Below are 13,174 nucleotides of genomic sequence, written 5' to 3' on the forward strand. Positions count from 1 at the left end.
ATATATAAAAAAATATATATATACATTTATTATGAACATGATTAAAGACCAAACATAACAATTCGTTGACTTTTGTTGAACATCTCCATTATGGTGGTCATGTAAGAGGAGTTCCAGTTGAACAAAGATTTAGATATTCGTATGATATTCCGACATGTTTCGCCTTATGGCTTCATCAGGGGATATCCCGACATGTTTCACCTTATGGCTTCATCAGGGGATATACAAATCAACCAATGAATACGAGAAACTATACAAAAGAACAGAAGAATACTGCTTCATCAAAAATATACAAAATGCATTACATTAAAAGAAAAACATAATCCATTTGCCAATGTTGACCCATACACAAGCTTGCCACCTCAAAGCAGGATGTGTTCTGTAGTCCAGCAGAGGAGAACTGGGCGGGGCTGACAACCCTGCTTGAGATTTCAGTGCAGCAGAAGCAGCGTTATCGGCTCACTACAGGAAGGTAGGACCTCATTGGATTTTTGATAGATCACCAGGTAATTTTCCTGTTCTTGCAGAATTTGAATGGATGAATTGTTCCGCACTGCAAAAAAGTTTTGCAATTTTTTTTTAATGTAGCCCTTACGTTACAAAAGTGTCAATTCAGGTCTTGTAGGATGCCAATCATACAATATGATATGAGCCTCCTATAGCACGTTTCATATGGGTTGCTCACTGTGACCTTTTCCACTCTGTACATGTTATCTGATCTCCAGGACACAGTGCAGGCAAATACAATGAGGCTACAGAATGTTCCAGCACCTCCATCCATGTTAATGACATCTTGGTATTAATATGAAGAGATCTCTGCTTCTTCCCTTCCGTAGTGCAGTGGAACTGCATAACAATGAACTGTTCCCTCTCCGTGCATAAATATGCAGCAAACTCGATGCGTTCTCATTATCGGTTTTTACAGATTAAAGTCCTAGCCGAGGTCAGAGATGAATATCATGTATGCTCGGCCCACCTAGCATCAGGATGAGAAGGTGCATTATCCATGGAGGAGCTAATTAAAAGGGCAAGAGCAGTTATATGACGAGCCGATGAAATACAAAATGATCAGCGCTCTCACCTTCACAATCTAAATACTGATTCTTTAGAACCTCGCAGGTTTCTGGTCTCAAGACATGAACAGACAGGCGCATACACATATTTTTCTTTCTTTATATTATATTTAGATTTTTCTCTCTCTCAAATTCAAGTAAGCATTGCCAAAGCTATTGAGTTGTTGTTGATTGTAATGGAGGGTGGGAGGGGGAGAAAGGAATTGGTCTTAGCAGAGATGTGACTAGAATCTACAGGACCCCGGGGAAAAAAAGCATAAAGTGCCCCCCTGACCCCCCACCCCCCACCTCCTTCCATCCAAGCCCTGGGCTTCCAATTCTGGGAAGGGCGTCCATGGACATCCTCTCAGAACCCTGCCTCCAATGTGCCCACTGGGGCGCACATCCAGCTGATCACAGTAAAGCGCCAATCACAGCGGCCCTTTACCATGTGATCAGCTGATCACATGTAAACAGACTTGCCTTTTATCAGTAGTCCCTTTCTCTGACGCTATGTCTGTGAAAAGAAAGGAGAGCCGTTAACCGGCAAGACTGTCAGTACATTGTTTACACTGATAATCGGGGCACTGATTATTAGTGCTCATCAATGCCGCTTATAAGTGCCATCTATCAGTGCCCATCAGTGCCACCTATCGGTGACTCCTCAGCAGGACTCTGAGCTGACAGCGTCTCTCTTGTACAGCCCAGAGCCTGCACTGACAGTTTTTCCACCATCCTCCCTTACACTGATGGGAGAGGAAAGAGCTGACCTGCTCCTTCCCCTCCCGCCCCTTCTGAGATGAAAGAAAGGAGAGAGACGACGAGAGGCAGGAGAGAGAGAGACGGGGACGAGAGGCAGGAGAGAGAGAGACGGGGACGAGAGGCAGGAGAGAGAGAGACGGGGACGAGAGGCAGGAGAGAGAGAGACGGGGACGAGAGGCAGGAGAGAGAGAGACGGGGACGAGAGGCAGGAGAGAGAGAGACGGGGACGAGAGGCAGGAGAGAGAGAGACGGGGACGAGAGGCAGGAGAGAGAGAGACGGGGACGAGAGGCAGGAGAGAGAGAGACGGGGACGAGAGGCAGGAGAGAGAGAGACGGGGACGAGAGGCAGGAGAGAGAGAGACGGGGACGAGAGGCAGGAGAGAGAGAGACGGGGACGAGAGGCAGGAGAGAGAGAGACGGGGACGAGAGGCAGGAGAGAGAGAGACGGGGACGAGAGGCAGGAGAGAGAGAGAGACGGGGACGAGAGGCAGGAGAGAGAGAGAGACGGGGACGAGAGGCAGGAGAGAGAGAGAGACGGGGACGAGAGGCAGGAGAGAGAGAGAGACGGGGACGAGAGGCAGGAGAGAGAGAGAGACGGGGACGAGAGGCAGGAGAGAGACGGGGACGAGAGGCAGGAGAGAGACGGGGACGAGAGGCAGGAGAGAGACGGGGACGAGAGGCAGGAGAGAGACGGGGACGAGAGGCAGGAGAGAGACGGGGACGAGAGGCAGGAGAGAGAGAGAGACGGGGACGAGAGGCAGGAGAGAGAGAGAGAGACGGGGACGAGAGGCAGGAGAGAGAGAGAGACGGGGACGAGAGGCAGGAGAGAGAGAGAGACGGGGACGAGAGGCAGGAGAGAGAGAGACGGGGACGAGAGGCAGGAGAGAGAGAGAGAGACGGGGACGAGAGGCAGGAGAGAGAGAGAGAGACGGGGACGAGAGGCAGGAGAGAGAGAGAGACGGGGACGAGAGGCAGGAGAGAGAGAGAGACGGGGACGAGAGGCAGGAGAGAGAGAGAGACGGGGACGAGAGGCAGGAGAGAGAGAGAGAGACGGGGACGAGAGGCAGGAGAGAGAGAGAGAGACGGGGACGAGAGGCAGGAGAGAGCGAGAGACGGGGACGAGAGGCAGGAGAGAGCGAGAGACGGGGACGAGAGGCAGGAGAGAGAGAGACGAGGAGGAGAGGCAGGAGAGAGAGAGACGGGGACGAGAGGCAGGAGAGAGACGGGGATGAGAGGCAGGAAGGCCCTTTTTTTCCACTGGGCAAGCTGGGCAGTTGCCCGGGGGCCCCCACTTGCCTGGAGGGCCCCATCCGCGTCTAGCTAGCAACCAGTGAGGTCAGTCAGAGGCTGCGGCCGCCCCAGCATTCATAGCGCGCCGCGGCCGCCTCATCGGCTAGTGAACAAGCTCCGCCCACCTCTGCCATGTTCTTCAGACAGCGTGGAGAGGGAGCGGAAAGACTGCCCTTGATAGAGCGCTCTCTCTTCCTTCATTCCCCTCCCTTCCTTCTCTCTCTCTCTCTCTCTCTCTCTCTCTCTCTCTCTCTCTCTCTCTCTCTCTCTCTCTCTCTCTCTCTCTCTCTCTCTCTCTCTCTCTCTCTCTCCCTCTCTCTCCCTCCCCCCTTGGTGTCGGGTTTAGGAGTTCAGCGATTATCCTTATTGGCTTTACATGGAGATGGTGTTATCAGCCATTTCTATTTCAAGTTTAGAAAGAATACAAAAGTGTTTTGGATGGAGATCTTCTAATATAAACCTGTCATGAACTGAACACATGATAAAAATGGAAAAAGCTGATGTCACCTTCACTGCAAACGACATTTTATAATGTTTCCTAGATCCAGACATATCAGCAGGTGAAGGTATATGCAAATCTTGACCCTTACTGTAAGTCGTGTTTGAACCCGCCTCTTCCTGCCTCCTGAGGTTCCCTATGGCTCAGTAAAACAATGGGAGAATTCAGTAGATAAGGTTGAAAAAAGGTGGAGGTTAATCACTGACCTGTAGCAAACAGGTAGCCAATGAAGTCATAGCCCAGCGTTCATCCGTGTTCTGAGTCAGCGCCCTCCAGCGCTACCAAAGTAAAGACTTCCAGATGTTAAAAGCATACAAGGGATCTCAGATAGGAGAATCTCAACAGATCACTGTAAAAAGCACACACAGGAGGGCGCCAACGCCAAGTTCATTACCGTAACCTTTATTGACCAAAAAAAACCACACAAACGTTGCTGAATAATGAGTGTCAAACCACAGTACGTCCACTCCAGCACTGGAATTGCATAATATAGCTGATATGGTCCCTTGATATAACAGGCTTACGTGTTTCGGGGGATGCACCCCCTTCCTCAGAACCAAAACACCTCTGAGGAAGGGGGCGCGTCCTGAAACGTGTAAACCTGGTATATCAAGGGACAGTTTGAGCTATATGAGGACACCCCAGTGCTCGAGTGAACTTACTGTGAGTTGATGCTCATCATTCAACAACATTTGTGAGTATGTTTTTGTGTATTCTTTTGGTCAATAAAGGTTACAGTAATGCACTAGGTGTGTGTGCTTTTTAAAGCAATAGCGAAGGGAGAGTGGCAATCTCCAGAACCAACAATGGCAGCTCCAGCACTTACACTATTTTACCAAAAGTACTGGGACGCCTGCCTTTACACACACATAGTCTTAGTCCGTAGGGTTCAATATTGAGTTGGCCCGCCCTTTGCAGCTATAACAGCTTCAACTCTTCTGGGAAGGCTGTCCACAAGGTTTAGGAGTGTGTCTATTAGAATTTTTGACCATTCTTCCAGAAGCACGTTTGTGAGGTCAGGCACTGATGTGGACGAGAAGGCCTGGTTTGCAATCGCCACTGTAATTCATCCCAAGGGTGTTCTATCACAGGGATATGCAATTAGCGGACCTCCAGCTGTTGCAGAACTACAAGTCCCATCATAGCAAGACTCTGACAGCCACAAGCATGACACCCAGAGGCAGAGGCATGATGGGACTTGTAGTTTTTAAACAGCTAGAGGTACGCTAACTGCATATCCCTGTTCTGTCGGGTTGAGGTCAGGACTTTGTGCAGGCCAGTCAAGTTCCTCCACCCCAAACTTGCTCATCCATGTCTTTATGGACTTTGCTTTGTGCACTGGTGGGCAGTCATGTTGGAACAGGAAGGGGCCATCCCCAAACTGTTCTCACAAAGTTGGGAGCATGAAATTGTCCAAAATGTCTTGGTATGCTGACGCCTTCCCTTCAATGGAACTAAGGGGCCAAGCCCAACCCCTGAAAAACAACCCCACACCATAATCCCCTCCTCCACCAAATGATTTGGACCAGTGCACAAAGCAAGGTCCACAAAGTCATGGATGAGCGAGTTTTGGGTGAAGCAACTTGCCCAGAGTCCTAACCTCAACCCGATAGAACACCTTTGGGATGACTTGGAGTGGAGACTGCGAGCCAGGCCTTCTCGTCCAACATGAGTGCCTGACCTCACAAATGCACTTCTGGAAGAATGGTCAAACATTCCCATTGACACACTCCTAAACCTTGTGGACAGCCTTCCCAGAAGAATTGAAGTGGTGGGTGGGCCAACTCAATATTGAACCCTACGGACTAAGACTGGGATGCCATTAAAGTTCATGTGCGTGTAAAGGCAGGCGTCCCAATACTTTTGGTAATATAGTGTATGTCCCAACAGGTTTATTTTACTCCTAAATAACGTGAAGTGTGTTGACGCACAATGGCTCATGGTGTCTTCTGTGTTTCAGGGTACGAAGGCGTTCCGGAGTTTTTTGGGGACCTTTTGAACCATATCGCCACCCTCCTTCAGCGTCCGGAACCGAATGCCAGTAAACCTCAGCTGGAGCAGACCAGCGGCATCCTGGGAGATCGTCTGTGCTGTGCCCCCACTAGACTAGAGCCCTGGGGGGTGGAGAACGACGCCAGCGGAGCCGTCAAGCTGCAAAGCCAGAGACTAGCGTGTAATTCTGCCGTATCCACCAGCTTCCAGCAGCACTGCGTGGCGTCTTTGGCGACCAAGGCGTCGTCCCAATAACACAGCGAATGCGACGGACAATGGACACAGAGAGGAGAAGCTGGGCGATTTCAGGGACAGCAGTCTTTTTTTTTTTTTTTTTTTTTTTTTTTTTCGGGTGGGGACAACATTTGAGCACTTATAAATCAGTCCTGACGAGTCCGGGCATGTAGCCGCCCCACAGCCGGTTAACAGAATGCAGCTTTTTTCCACCTCTGCACTTGTTGGGTAAAAAAGAATAAAAACAAATCACTTCATCAGGGGACCATTGCACAGATAACCCCTCTACTCTCCCGGCGAGACTATCCAAAATCTGCTGAAGAAAAAAGTGCACTAATAAAAAATTAAAAAAAAAAAAAAAAAACGACAAAGGTACCGCTGTCAGAGTTAAAAAAAAAAAAAAAAAATTAAAAATTAAAAAAATACCAGAGAGACCCGGAAGCCAGACTCTTCAAAATGATTTAGAAAAAAAAAATGGAATTATTTTTAAAGAGAGAAATTTTATTCTGTAAATGCAGATAGTAAATATTATCCAGTCAGAGTCAGCCGCTGGTGATGTAATTAGTAGACTTTCTAATTATTTTTTTTTTGGATTATTTGTTTTAATGCAATTTTTAGTACTCAACACCTTCCTCTGTTCAAATAGTTCAGTGGTAACTTAACCGAAACATCTGATCACTAATCCTTCCTGCCGCGGGTAAGTGAGACTGCCAGAGAGAGAGAGAGAGAGGCTGGCGTCACATGAAATGCACCACGCCTCTAATTAACGCAAGCACTTCCATGTCATTTCACCGTGTCGTACGGATGGGCCTTCTACTATTGTTTTTAGTGCAAGTGAAAAATTTGACTTTTTTTTTTTTTTTTATATATATATATATAAAAATGTATATACTGTTGCAATTGTCCTGCTGATTAAAACGGATGTACTCTATGACTTGTAGCACTGCGTCAAGCATTTATTGCAGAAGTTGGAAAACGGGGTGCCAACCCCAGGTAGCCAATCATTTTTTAGTTCCATAGCAGAAGGTGAACACTGGTAATTGTACAGTCTTGGTAAATGATGCAGGCTATAACTTTATATGTTATTTTTCAGATTGTGGTTATATTGTGGCATGCGGGCTTCTCTGAGTGTAACAGTCCTAACAGGTTCTGAGACCTCTAGGACCTTTCACAGCTTAAAGTGCACCTGTCACTATAGAATCATGCAGGCTGCCATTGCTTAATATGCTGATGTTCCCATGCTTTTCCTTCCCCCTTCCCCTGCCCCTTTTCTTCCCCCTTCCCCTGTTCATTTTGTTTTCTTGCCCCTTCCCTTTCCCCTCCTCCTGCCCCTTCCTTTCCTCCTTCCTCCTTCCCCTGCTCCATGCCTTCCCCTGCTCCATGCCCTTCCCTGCCCCATGACTTCCCCTGCCCCTTGCTCCTTCCCCTGCCCGACCCCTTTGCTTCTCCTTCCCTTGCCCCCACACCTTCCCCTGCCCCTTTCTGTCCCCCTTTACCCTTCCACTGCCCCTTTAATTCCCCCTTCCCTTTGCCTTCTCTTTCCCATGCCCCTTGCCTTCTCTTTCCCATGCCCCTTGCCTTCTCTTTCCCATGCCCCTTGCCTTCTCTTTCCCATGCCCCTTGCCTTCTATTTCCCATGCCCCTTGCCTTCCCCCTTCACCTCCATCTTCCCCTGCCTCTTCTTTTCAGCCTTCCCCTCCCCCTTCTTTTCAGCCTTCCCCTCCCCCTTCTATTTCTACTTCTGTCCCTTCCCCTATTCCTCCCCCTCTCCCTTTTCCCTTTCTTCCCTTGTCCCTTCCCTTCCCCCTTTCCCTTTTCCCTTGCCTCTTCCCTCCCCCCTCCCTAGCTTATTTTCCTTCCCCCTCTCCCTGTCCCTTTCCTCCCCCCTGCCCCTTTCCTCCCCCCTGCCCCTTTCCTACCCCCCCGCCCCTTATCTCCCCCCGCCCCTTATCTCCCCCTGCCCCTTATCTCCCCCCGCCCCTTATCTCCCCCCGCCCCTTATCTCCCCCCGCCCCTTATCTCCCCCCGCCCCTTATCTCCCCCCGCCCCTTATCTCCCCCCGCCCCTTATCTCCCCCCGCCCCTTATCTTCCCCCCTCCTGCCCCTTATCTCCCCCCGCCCCTTATCTTCCCCCCTCCTGCCCCTTATCTCCCCCCCTCCCCCTTATCTCCCCCCCTGCTCCTTTCCTTCCCCTGCCCCTTTTACTTTCCCCTTGACCCTTCCCCCTTTTACCTGTCCCTTCCCCCATCCTTTATCCATTCCCCCATCCTTTATCCCTTCCCTAGCCTTTCCATTCTCGCTTCCCCTATCCCTTCTATTCTCTCTTCCCCTATAGCTATAATTTTCCCTTCCCCCCTTCCTATCATTCTCCCTTACCCTATCCCTTCCATAGTCCCTTCCCCTATCCCTTCCATAGTCCCTTCCCCTATCCCTTACCTTCCCCATTCCATGCCCCCTTCCTCCTTCCATTCCCCTGTCCCTTCCTCCTTCCCTTGCTGTCATTCTGCTTTTTTGAGTTTCTAACCTGAAATGGAGCATTGAGATAAGAATTCTGACACTTGTTCAGAATAATAGGAATCTGATGACCCGAGTTTGACGTCAAATGCAAACAAAAAAAACACGCCCCTGTACACAAAGCTGAGGTCTACAAAAGAGAATTGCACCATGTGGCCAAAAGTCTTTGAACACCGACCATCACACCCATATGAGCTTGTTGGACATCCTAATCCAAAATCATGGTCATTAATATGGAGTTGCCCCCTCCCCCCTATGGTCATAAATATGACGTTGGTCCCCCAAGTGTAACAGCCTCCACTCTTCTGGGAAGACTTGCCACAAGATTATGGAGGGTGTCCGTGGGAATGTGTGCCGATATGAGAGGTGAGGTGCTGATGGCGATTGAGAAGGCCTGGCTCACCATCAGTTATTTGATTCATCCCAGAGGTGTTCAGTAGGGTTCAGGTCAGGACACTTCCACACTAGACTGGGAAAACCATGTCTTTATGGAGCTGACTTTGTACACAGAATAACAGTCATGCTGGAACACAAAAGGGCCTTCCCCAAGCTATTACCACAAGTCTGGAAGACCACAATTCTCTACAATGTCTTTGTATGATGTAGTATTAACAGAACCCTTCTTTGGAGACACCTGACCATCATACCTGTATGAGCCTGTAGGATATCCCATTTTAAATTCATCATGGCCACTAATATGGATTTGTTCTCTATCCCCCATGGCCAACTGTATGGAGTTGGTCTCTCTTTGTGGCTTTGACATTCTCCACTTTTCTGGGAAGCCCCCCTCCCCTCCCCACATGGCCATTTAATAAGGAGTTGCTCCCCCTTTTCAAGCTATAATATCCTCCACTCCTTTTTGGAAGGCTTTCCACCAGATTTTGGAGTGTCTGTGGGAATTTGTGCCTATTTCTGAGGTCAGGTACTGATGTTGGATGAGAAGACCTGGCTCACCCTCAGCATTCCAATTCATCCCAAAGGTGTGCAGTAGGACTGAGGTCAGGACTATGCAGAACACTCCAGTTCCTCCACACCAAAAAACTAGTCAACCCATGTCTTTGTGGAGCTGGCTCTGTACAGAGAGGGGGCACAACGGAAAAGGACCTTTCCCAAACTGTTACCACAATGCTGGAAAAGCACAATTCTCTACAATGCCTTTGTATGATGTAATATTAACAGTACCCTTCATTTGAGACACTTGATCATCACACTTGTATCAGCCTGTTGGACATCCCATTTCAAATCCATGGCTATTAATACGGAGTTGCCCTCCATCCCCTATGGCCATTCATATGGATTTTGTCCCTTTTTGTGGCTATAACACCCTCTTATGTCCTGGGAAGACTTTCTACAAGATTTTGTTGAGTGTAACTGTGGGAATTTGTGTCCCCATTTATGAGGTCAGGTACTGATGTTTGTTGAGAAAACCTCGTGTTCCTTCACACCAAACTGGTCATCCATGTCTTTGTGGAGCTGGCTTCGTACACAGGGGCACAGTCATGGTGAAACCGAAAAGGGTCTTCTCCAAACTGTTATCAAGAGGTGGGAAGACCACACTTGTCTAAAAGGGGGGGTATTGAATTAAAATTCACGGAGGTCTGATCAGTAAAATTTTCTTTCAGCCGAAGTCTGAATCGCATATTGTTGCAATGTCTCAGATCCTTCTCATTACAGCCCCCCTCATTTTATATCACAATCCCCATCCCCATTCTCATATCGGCGTCCTCAGTCCCCCGCACATCAGTCACCCACTTCGCTGCCCCTTCACATTAAGGTCCACTTTGCATTAACCCCCTTCAAAATAAGGATTGCCCCCCCTTTCACATCACCCCTCCCCACAGCACTTGCCCCCTCTTTACATTACCACCCCACAGCACTTGCCCCCTCTTTACATTACCACCCCACAGCACTTGCCCCCCTTTACATCACATCTCTCCTCCCACAGCACTGCCCCCCCTTCAGATCTCTATCTGCAACACCGCCCTCTTTACATCACATGACCCTCTCCCCCCAAAGCACTGCCCCTCTTTACAATTGCCCCCCTTTACATCACCCCCCCCCCCCCCGGACAGCACTGCCCTTCAGATCTCTCTCCACATTACTGCCCCCTTAGCTGCTTCCCTTTACATCACACCCCCCTTTACATCTCCCCACCACAGCACTGCTCCCCTTTACATCACCCCCCCCCCCCCACCACACACAGCACTGCTCCCCTTTACATCACCCCCCACCACACACGGCACTGCCCCCCCTATAAATCTACTTCCCCACCAGCACTTGCCTCCCTGTACATCACTCCCCACAGTACTTCTCCCTTTACATCTCCCCCACTTGCCCCCCCCTCACATTACCCCCCCCCCCCAGAGTACTGCTCCCCTTTCACATCACCTTCCTGCCACAATAATGTGTTCTGCCCCTTCACATATGCCACCCCCTTCAAATTACACACACACATCACTACCGCCTTCCCACCCCCCCCCCCCCTCCCTCCCCAATTCACAGCCATGTCCTCTTGGCCACCTTACACAGAGCGAAGAGCAGCTGGAAGGAACAGCAGCACTGGATGAGGGCTACCGAGGTTAACTTTTCCTAATAACAAGCTGGTTGATTCGTTGCTAGGGCTGCCCAGTGTCCTAGCAATCAATCACCTGCTGGTTAATCTGTAACGTTAACTCATGCAGCTCCCGCCCTCCATCCAGTGCCGCTGTGCCTCCTGCTCTATCATTGCATCATTGCTATCCCCTGCTTCCTGCTCTCCATGCTGTCTTGAAAATGACAGAAGTGGAGCCCAGTGGGGGAAAGGAAGGCTCCTAAACGGTGCGACCATGGGTCCGTATCGGGGACGGGTGGCTGGATCCATATCGGGGACGGGTGGCTGCGTCCGGATCGGGGACGGGTGGCTGCGTCCGGATCGGGGACGGGTGGCTGCGTCCGGATCGGGGACGGGTGGCTGCGTCCGGATCGGGGACGGGTGGCTTGGGTCCGGATCGGGAACGGGTGGCTGGGTCCGGATCGGGGACGGGTGGCTGGGTCCGGATCGGGGACGGGTGGCTGGGTCCGGATCGGGGACGGGTGGCTGGGTCCGGATCGGGCACGGGTGGCTGGGTCCGGATCGGGCACGGGTGGCTGGGTCCGGATCGGGCACGGGTGGCTGGGTCCGGATCGGGCACGGGTGGCTGGGTCCGGATCGGGCACGGGTGGCTGGGTCCGGATCGGGCACGGGTGGCTGGGTCCGGATCGGGCACGGGTGGCTGGGTCCGGCTTTGGGGCACGGGTGGCTGGGTCCGGATCGGGCACGGGTGGCTGGGTCCGGATCGGGCACGGGTGGCTGGGTCCGGATCGGGCACGGGTGGCTGGGTCCGGATCGGGCACGGGTGGCCGGGTCCGGATCGGGCACGGGTGGCCGGGTCCGGATCGGGCACGGGTGGCCGGGTCCGGATCGGGGACGGGTGGCCGGGTCCGGATCGGGGACGGGTGGCCGGGTCCGGATCGGGGACGGGTGGCCGGGTCCGGATCGGGGACGGGTGGCCGGGTCCGGATCGGGGACGGGTGGCCGGGTCCGGATCGGGGACGGGTGGCCGCGTCCGGATCGGGCACGGGTGGCCGGGTCCGGATCGGGGACGGGTGGCCGCATCCGGTGGCTGGGTCCGGATCCGGGAGGGTGGCTGGGTCCGTATCCGGGAGGGTGGCTGGGTCCGGATCTGGGACGGTGGCTGGGTCCGGATACGGGACGGTGGCTGGGTCCGGATACGGGACGGTGGCTGGGTCCGAACCGGGAAGGTGGCTGAGTCCGGATCGGGACGGTGGTTGGGTCCGGACGGGGACGGTGGTTGGGTCCGGACGGGGACGGTGGCTGGGTCCAGACCGCAGTCCGCCATTTAGTTATGCCTGGTCTAAGATGTCTTTTGTATGATGCAGTATTCACCTTCCCTTCAATGGGAACACCTGAACTCCATCATGCGGAGGGTGGAGAACATTCTTGGCCTTTTATAGTGTAAATTTGATGCACAAAACAATGTAGCAAATGAAACGCAATAATGTGTTCTGCCCCTTCACATCTGCCACCCCCTTCAAATTACACACACACATCACTACCGCCTTCCCACTCCCCCCCTCCCCAATTCACAGCCATGTCCTCTTGGCCACCTTACACAGAGCGAAGAGCAGCCGGAAGGAACAGCAGCACTGGATGAGGGCTACCGAGGTTAACTTTTCCTAATAACAAGCTGGTTGATTCGTTGCTAGGGCTGCCCAGTGTCCTAGCAATCAATCACCTGCTGGTTAATCTGTAACGTTAACTCATGCAGCTCCCGCCCTCCATCCAGTGCCGCTGTGCCTCCTGCTCTATCATTGCATCATTGCTATCCCCTGCTTCCTGCTCTCCATGCTGTCTTGAAAATGACAGAAGTGGAGGCCAGTGGGGGAAAGGAAGGCTCCTAAACGGTGCGACCATGGGTCCGTATCGGGGACGGCTGGCTGCGTCCGTATCGGGGACGGCTGGCTGCGTCCGTATCGGGGACGGCTGGCTGCGTCCGTATCGGGGACGGGTGGCTTGGGTCCGGATCGGGGACGGGTGGCTTGGGTCCGGATCGGGGACGGGTGGCTTGGGTCCGGATCGGGGACGGGTGGCTTGGGTCCGGATCGGGGACGGGTGGCTTGGGTCCGGATCGGGGACGGGTGGCTTGGGTCCAGATCGGGGACGGGTGGCTTGGGTCCGTATCGGGGACGGGTGGCTGCGTCCGTATCGGGGACGGGTGGCTGCGTCCGTATCGGGGACGGGTGGCTGCGTCCGTATCGGGGACGGGTGGCTGCGTCCGTATCGGGGACGGGT

General features: G+C 52.3%; 1 protein-coding gene across 2 annotated transcripts in view; it reads left to right on the forward strand.

Annotated features, from left to right (window-relative positions):
• ITPK1 (inositol-tetrakisphosphate 1-kinase) overlaps nucleotides 1-6,204 on the forward strand; it is a 230,617-nt gene extending 224,413 nt beyond the window's left edge. For both annotated transcript variants that reach the window (XM_073609695.1, XM_073609696.1), the window contains exon 11: nucleotides 5,564-6,204. In XM_073609695.1, coding sequence (XP_073465796.1) covers nucleotides 5,564-5,850 — 287 coding nt within the window. In that variant the 3' untranslated portion in view covers nucleotides 5,851-6,204. The remainder of the gene's footprint in view (nucleotides 1-5,563) is intronic.
• Nucleotides 6,205-13,174: the final 6,970 nt, after the last annotated feature.

The sequence above is a fragment of the Aquarana catesbeiana genome, linkage group LG13 (genome assembly GCF_042186555.1).
Source record: "Aquarana catesbeiana isolate 2022-GZ linkage group LG13, ASM4218655v1, whole genome shotgun sequence".
In the NCBI taxonomy this organism is placed as follows: Eukaryota; Metazoa; Chordata; class Amphibia; order Anura; family Ranidae; genus Aquarana; species Aquarana catesbeiana.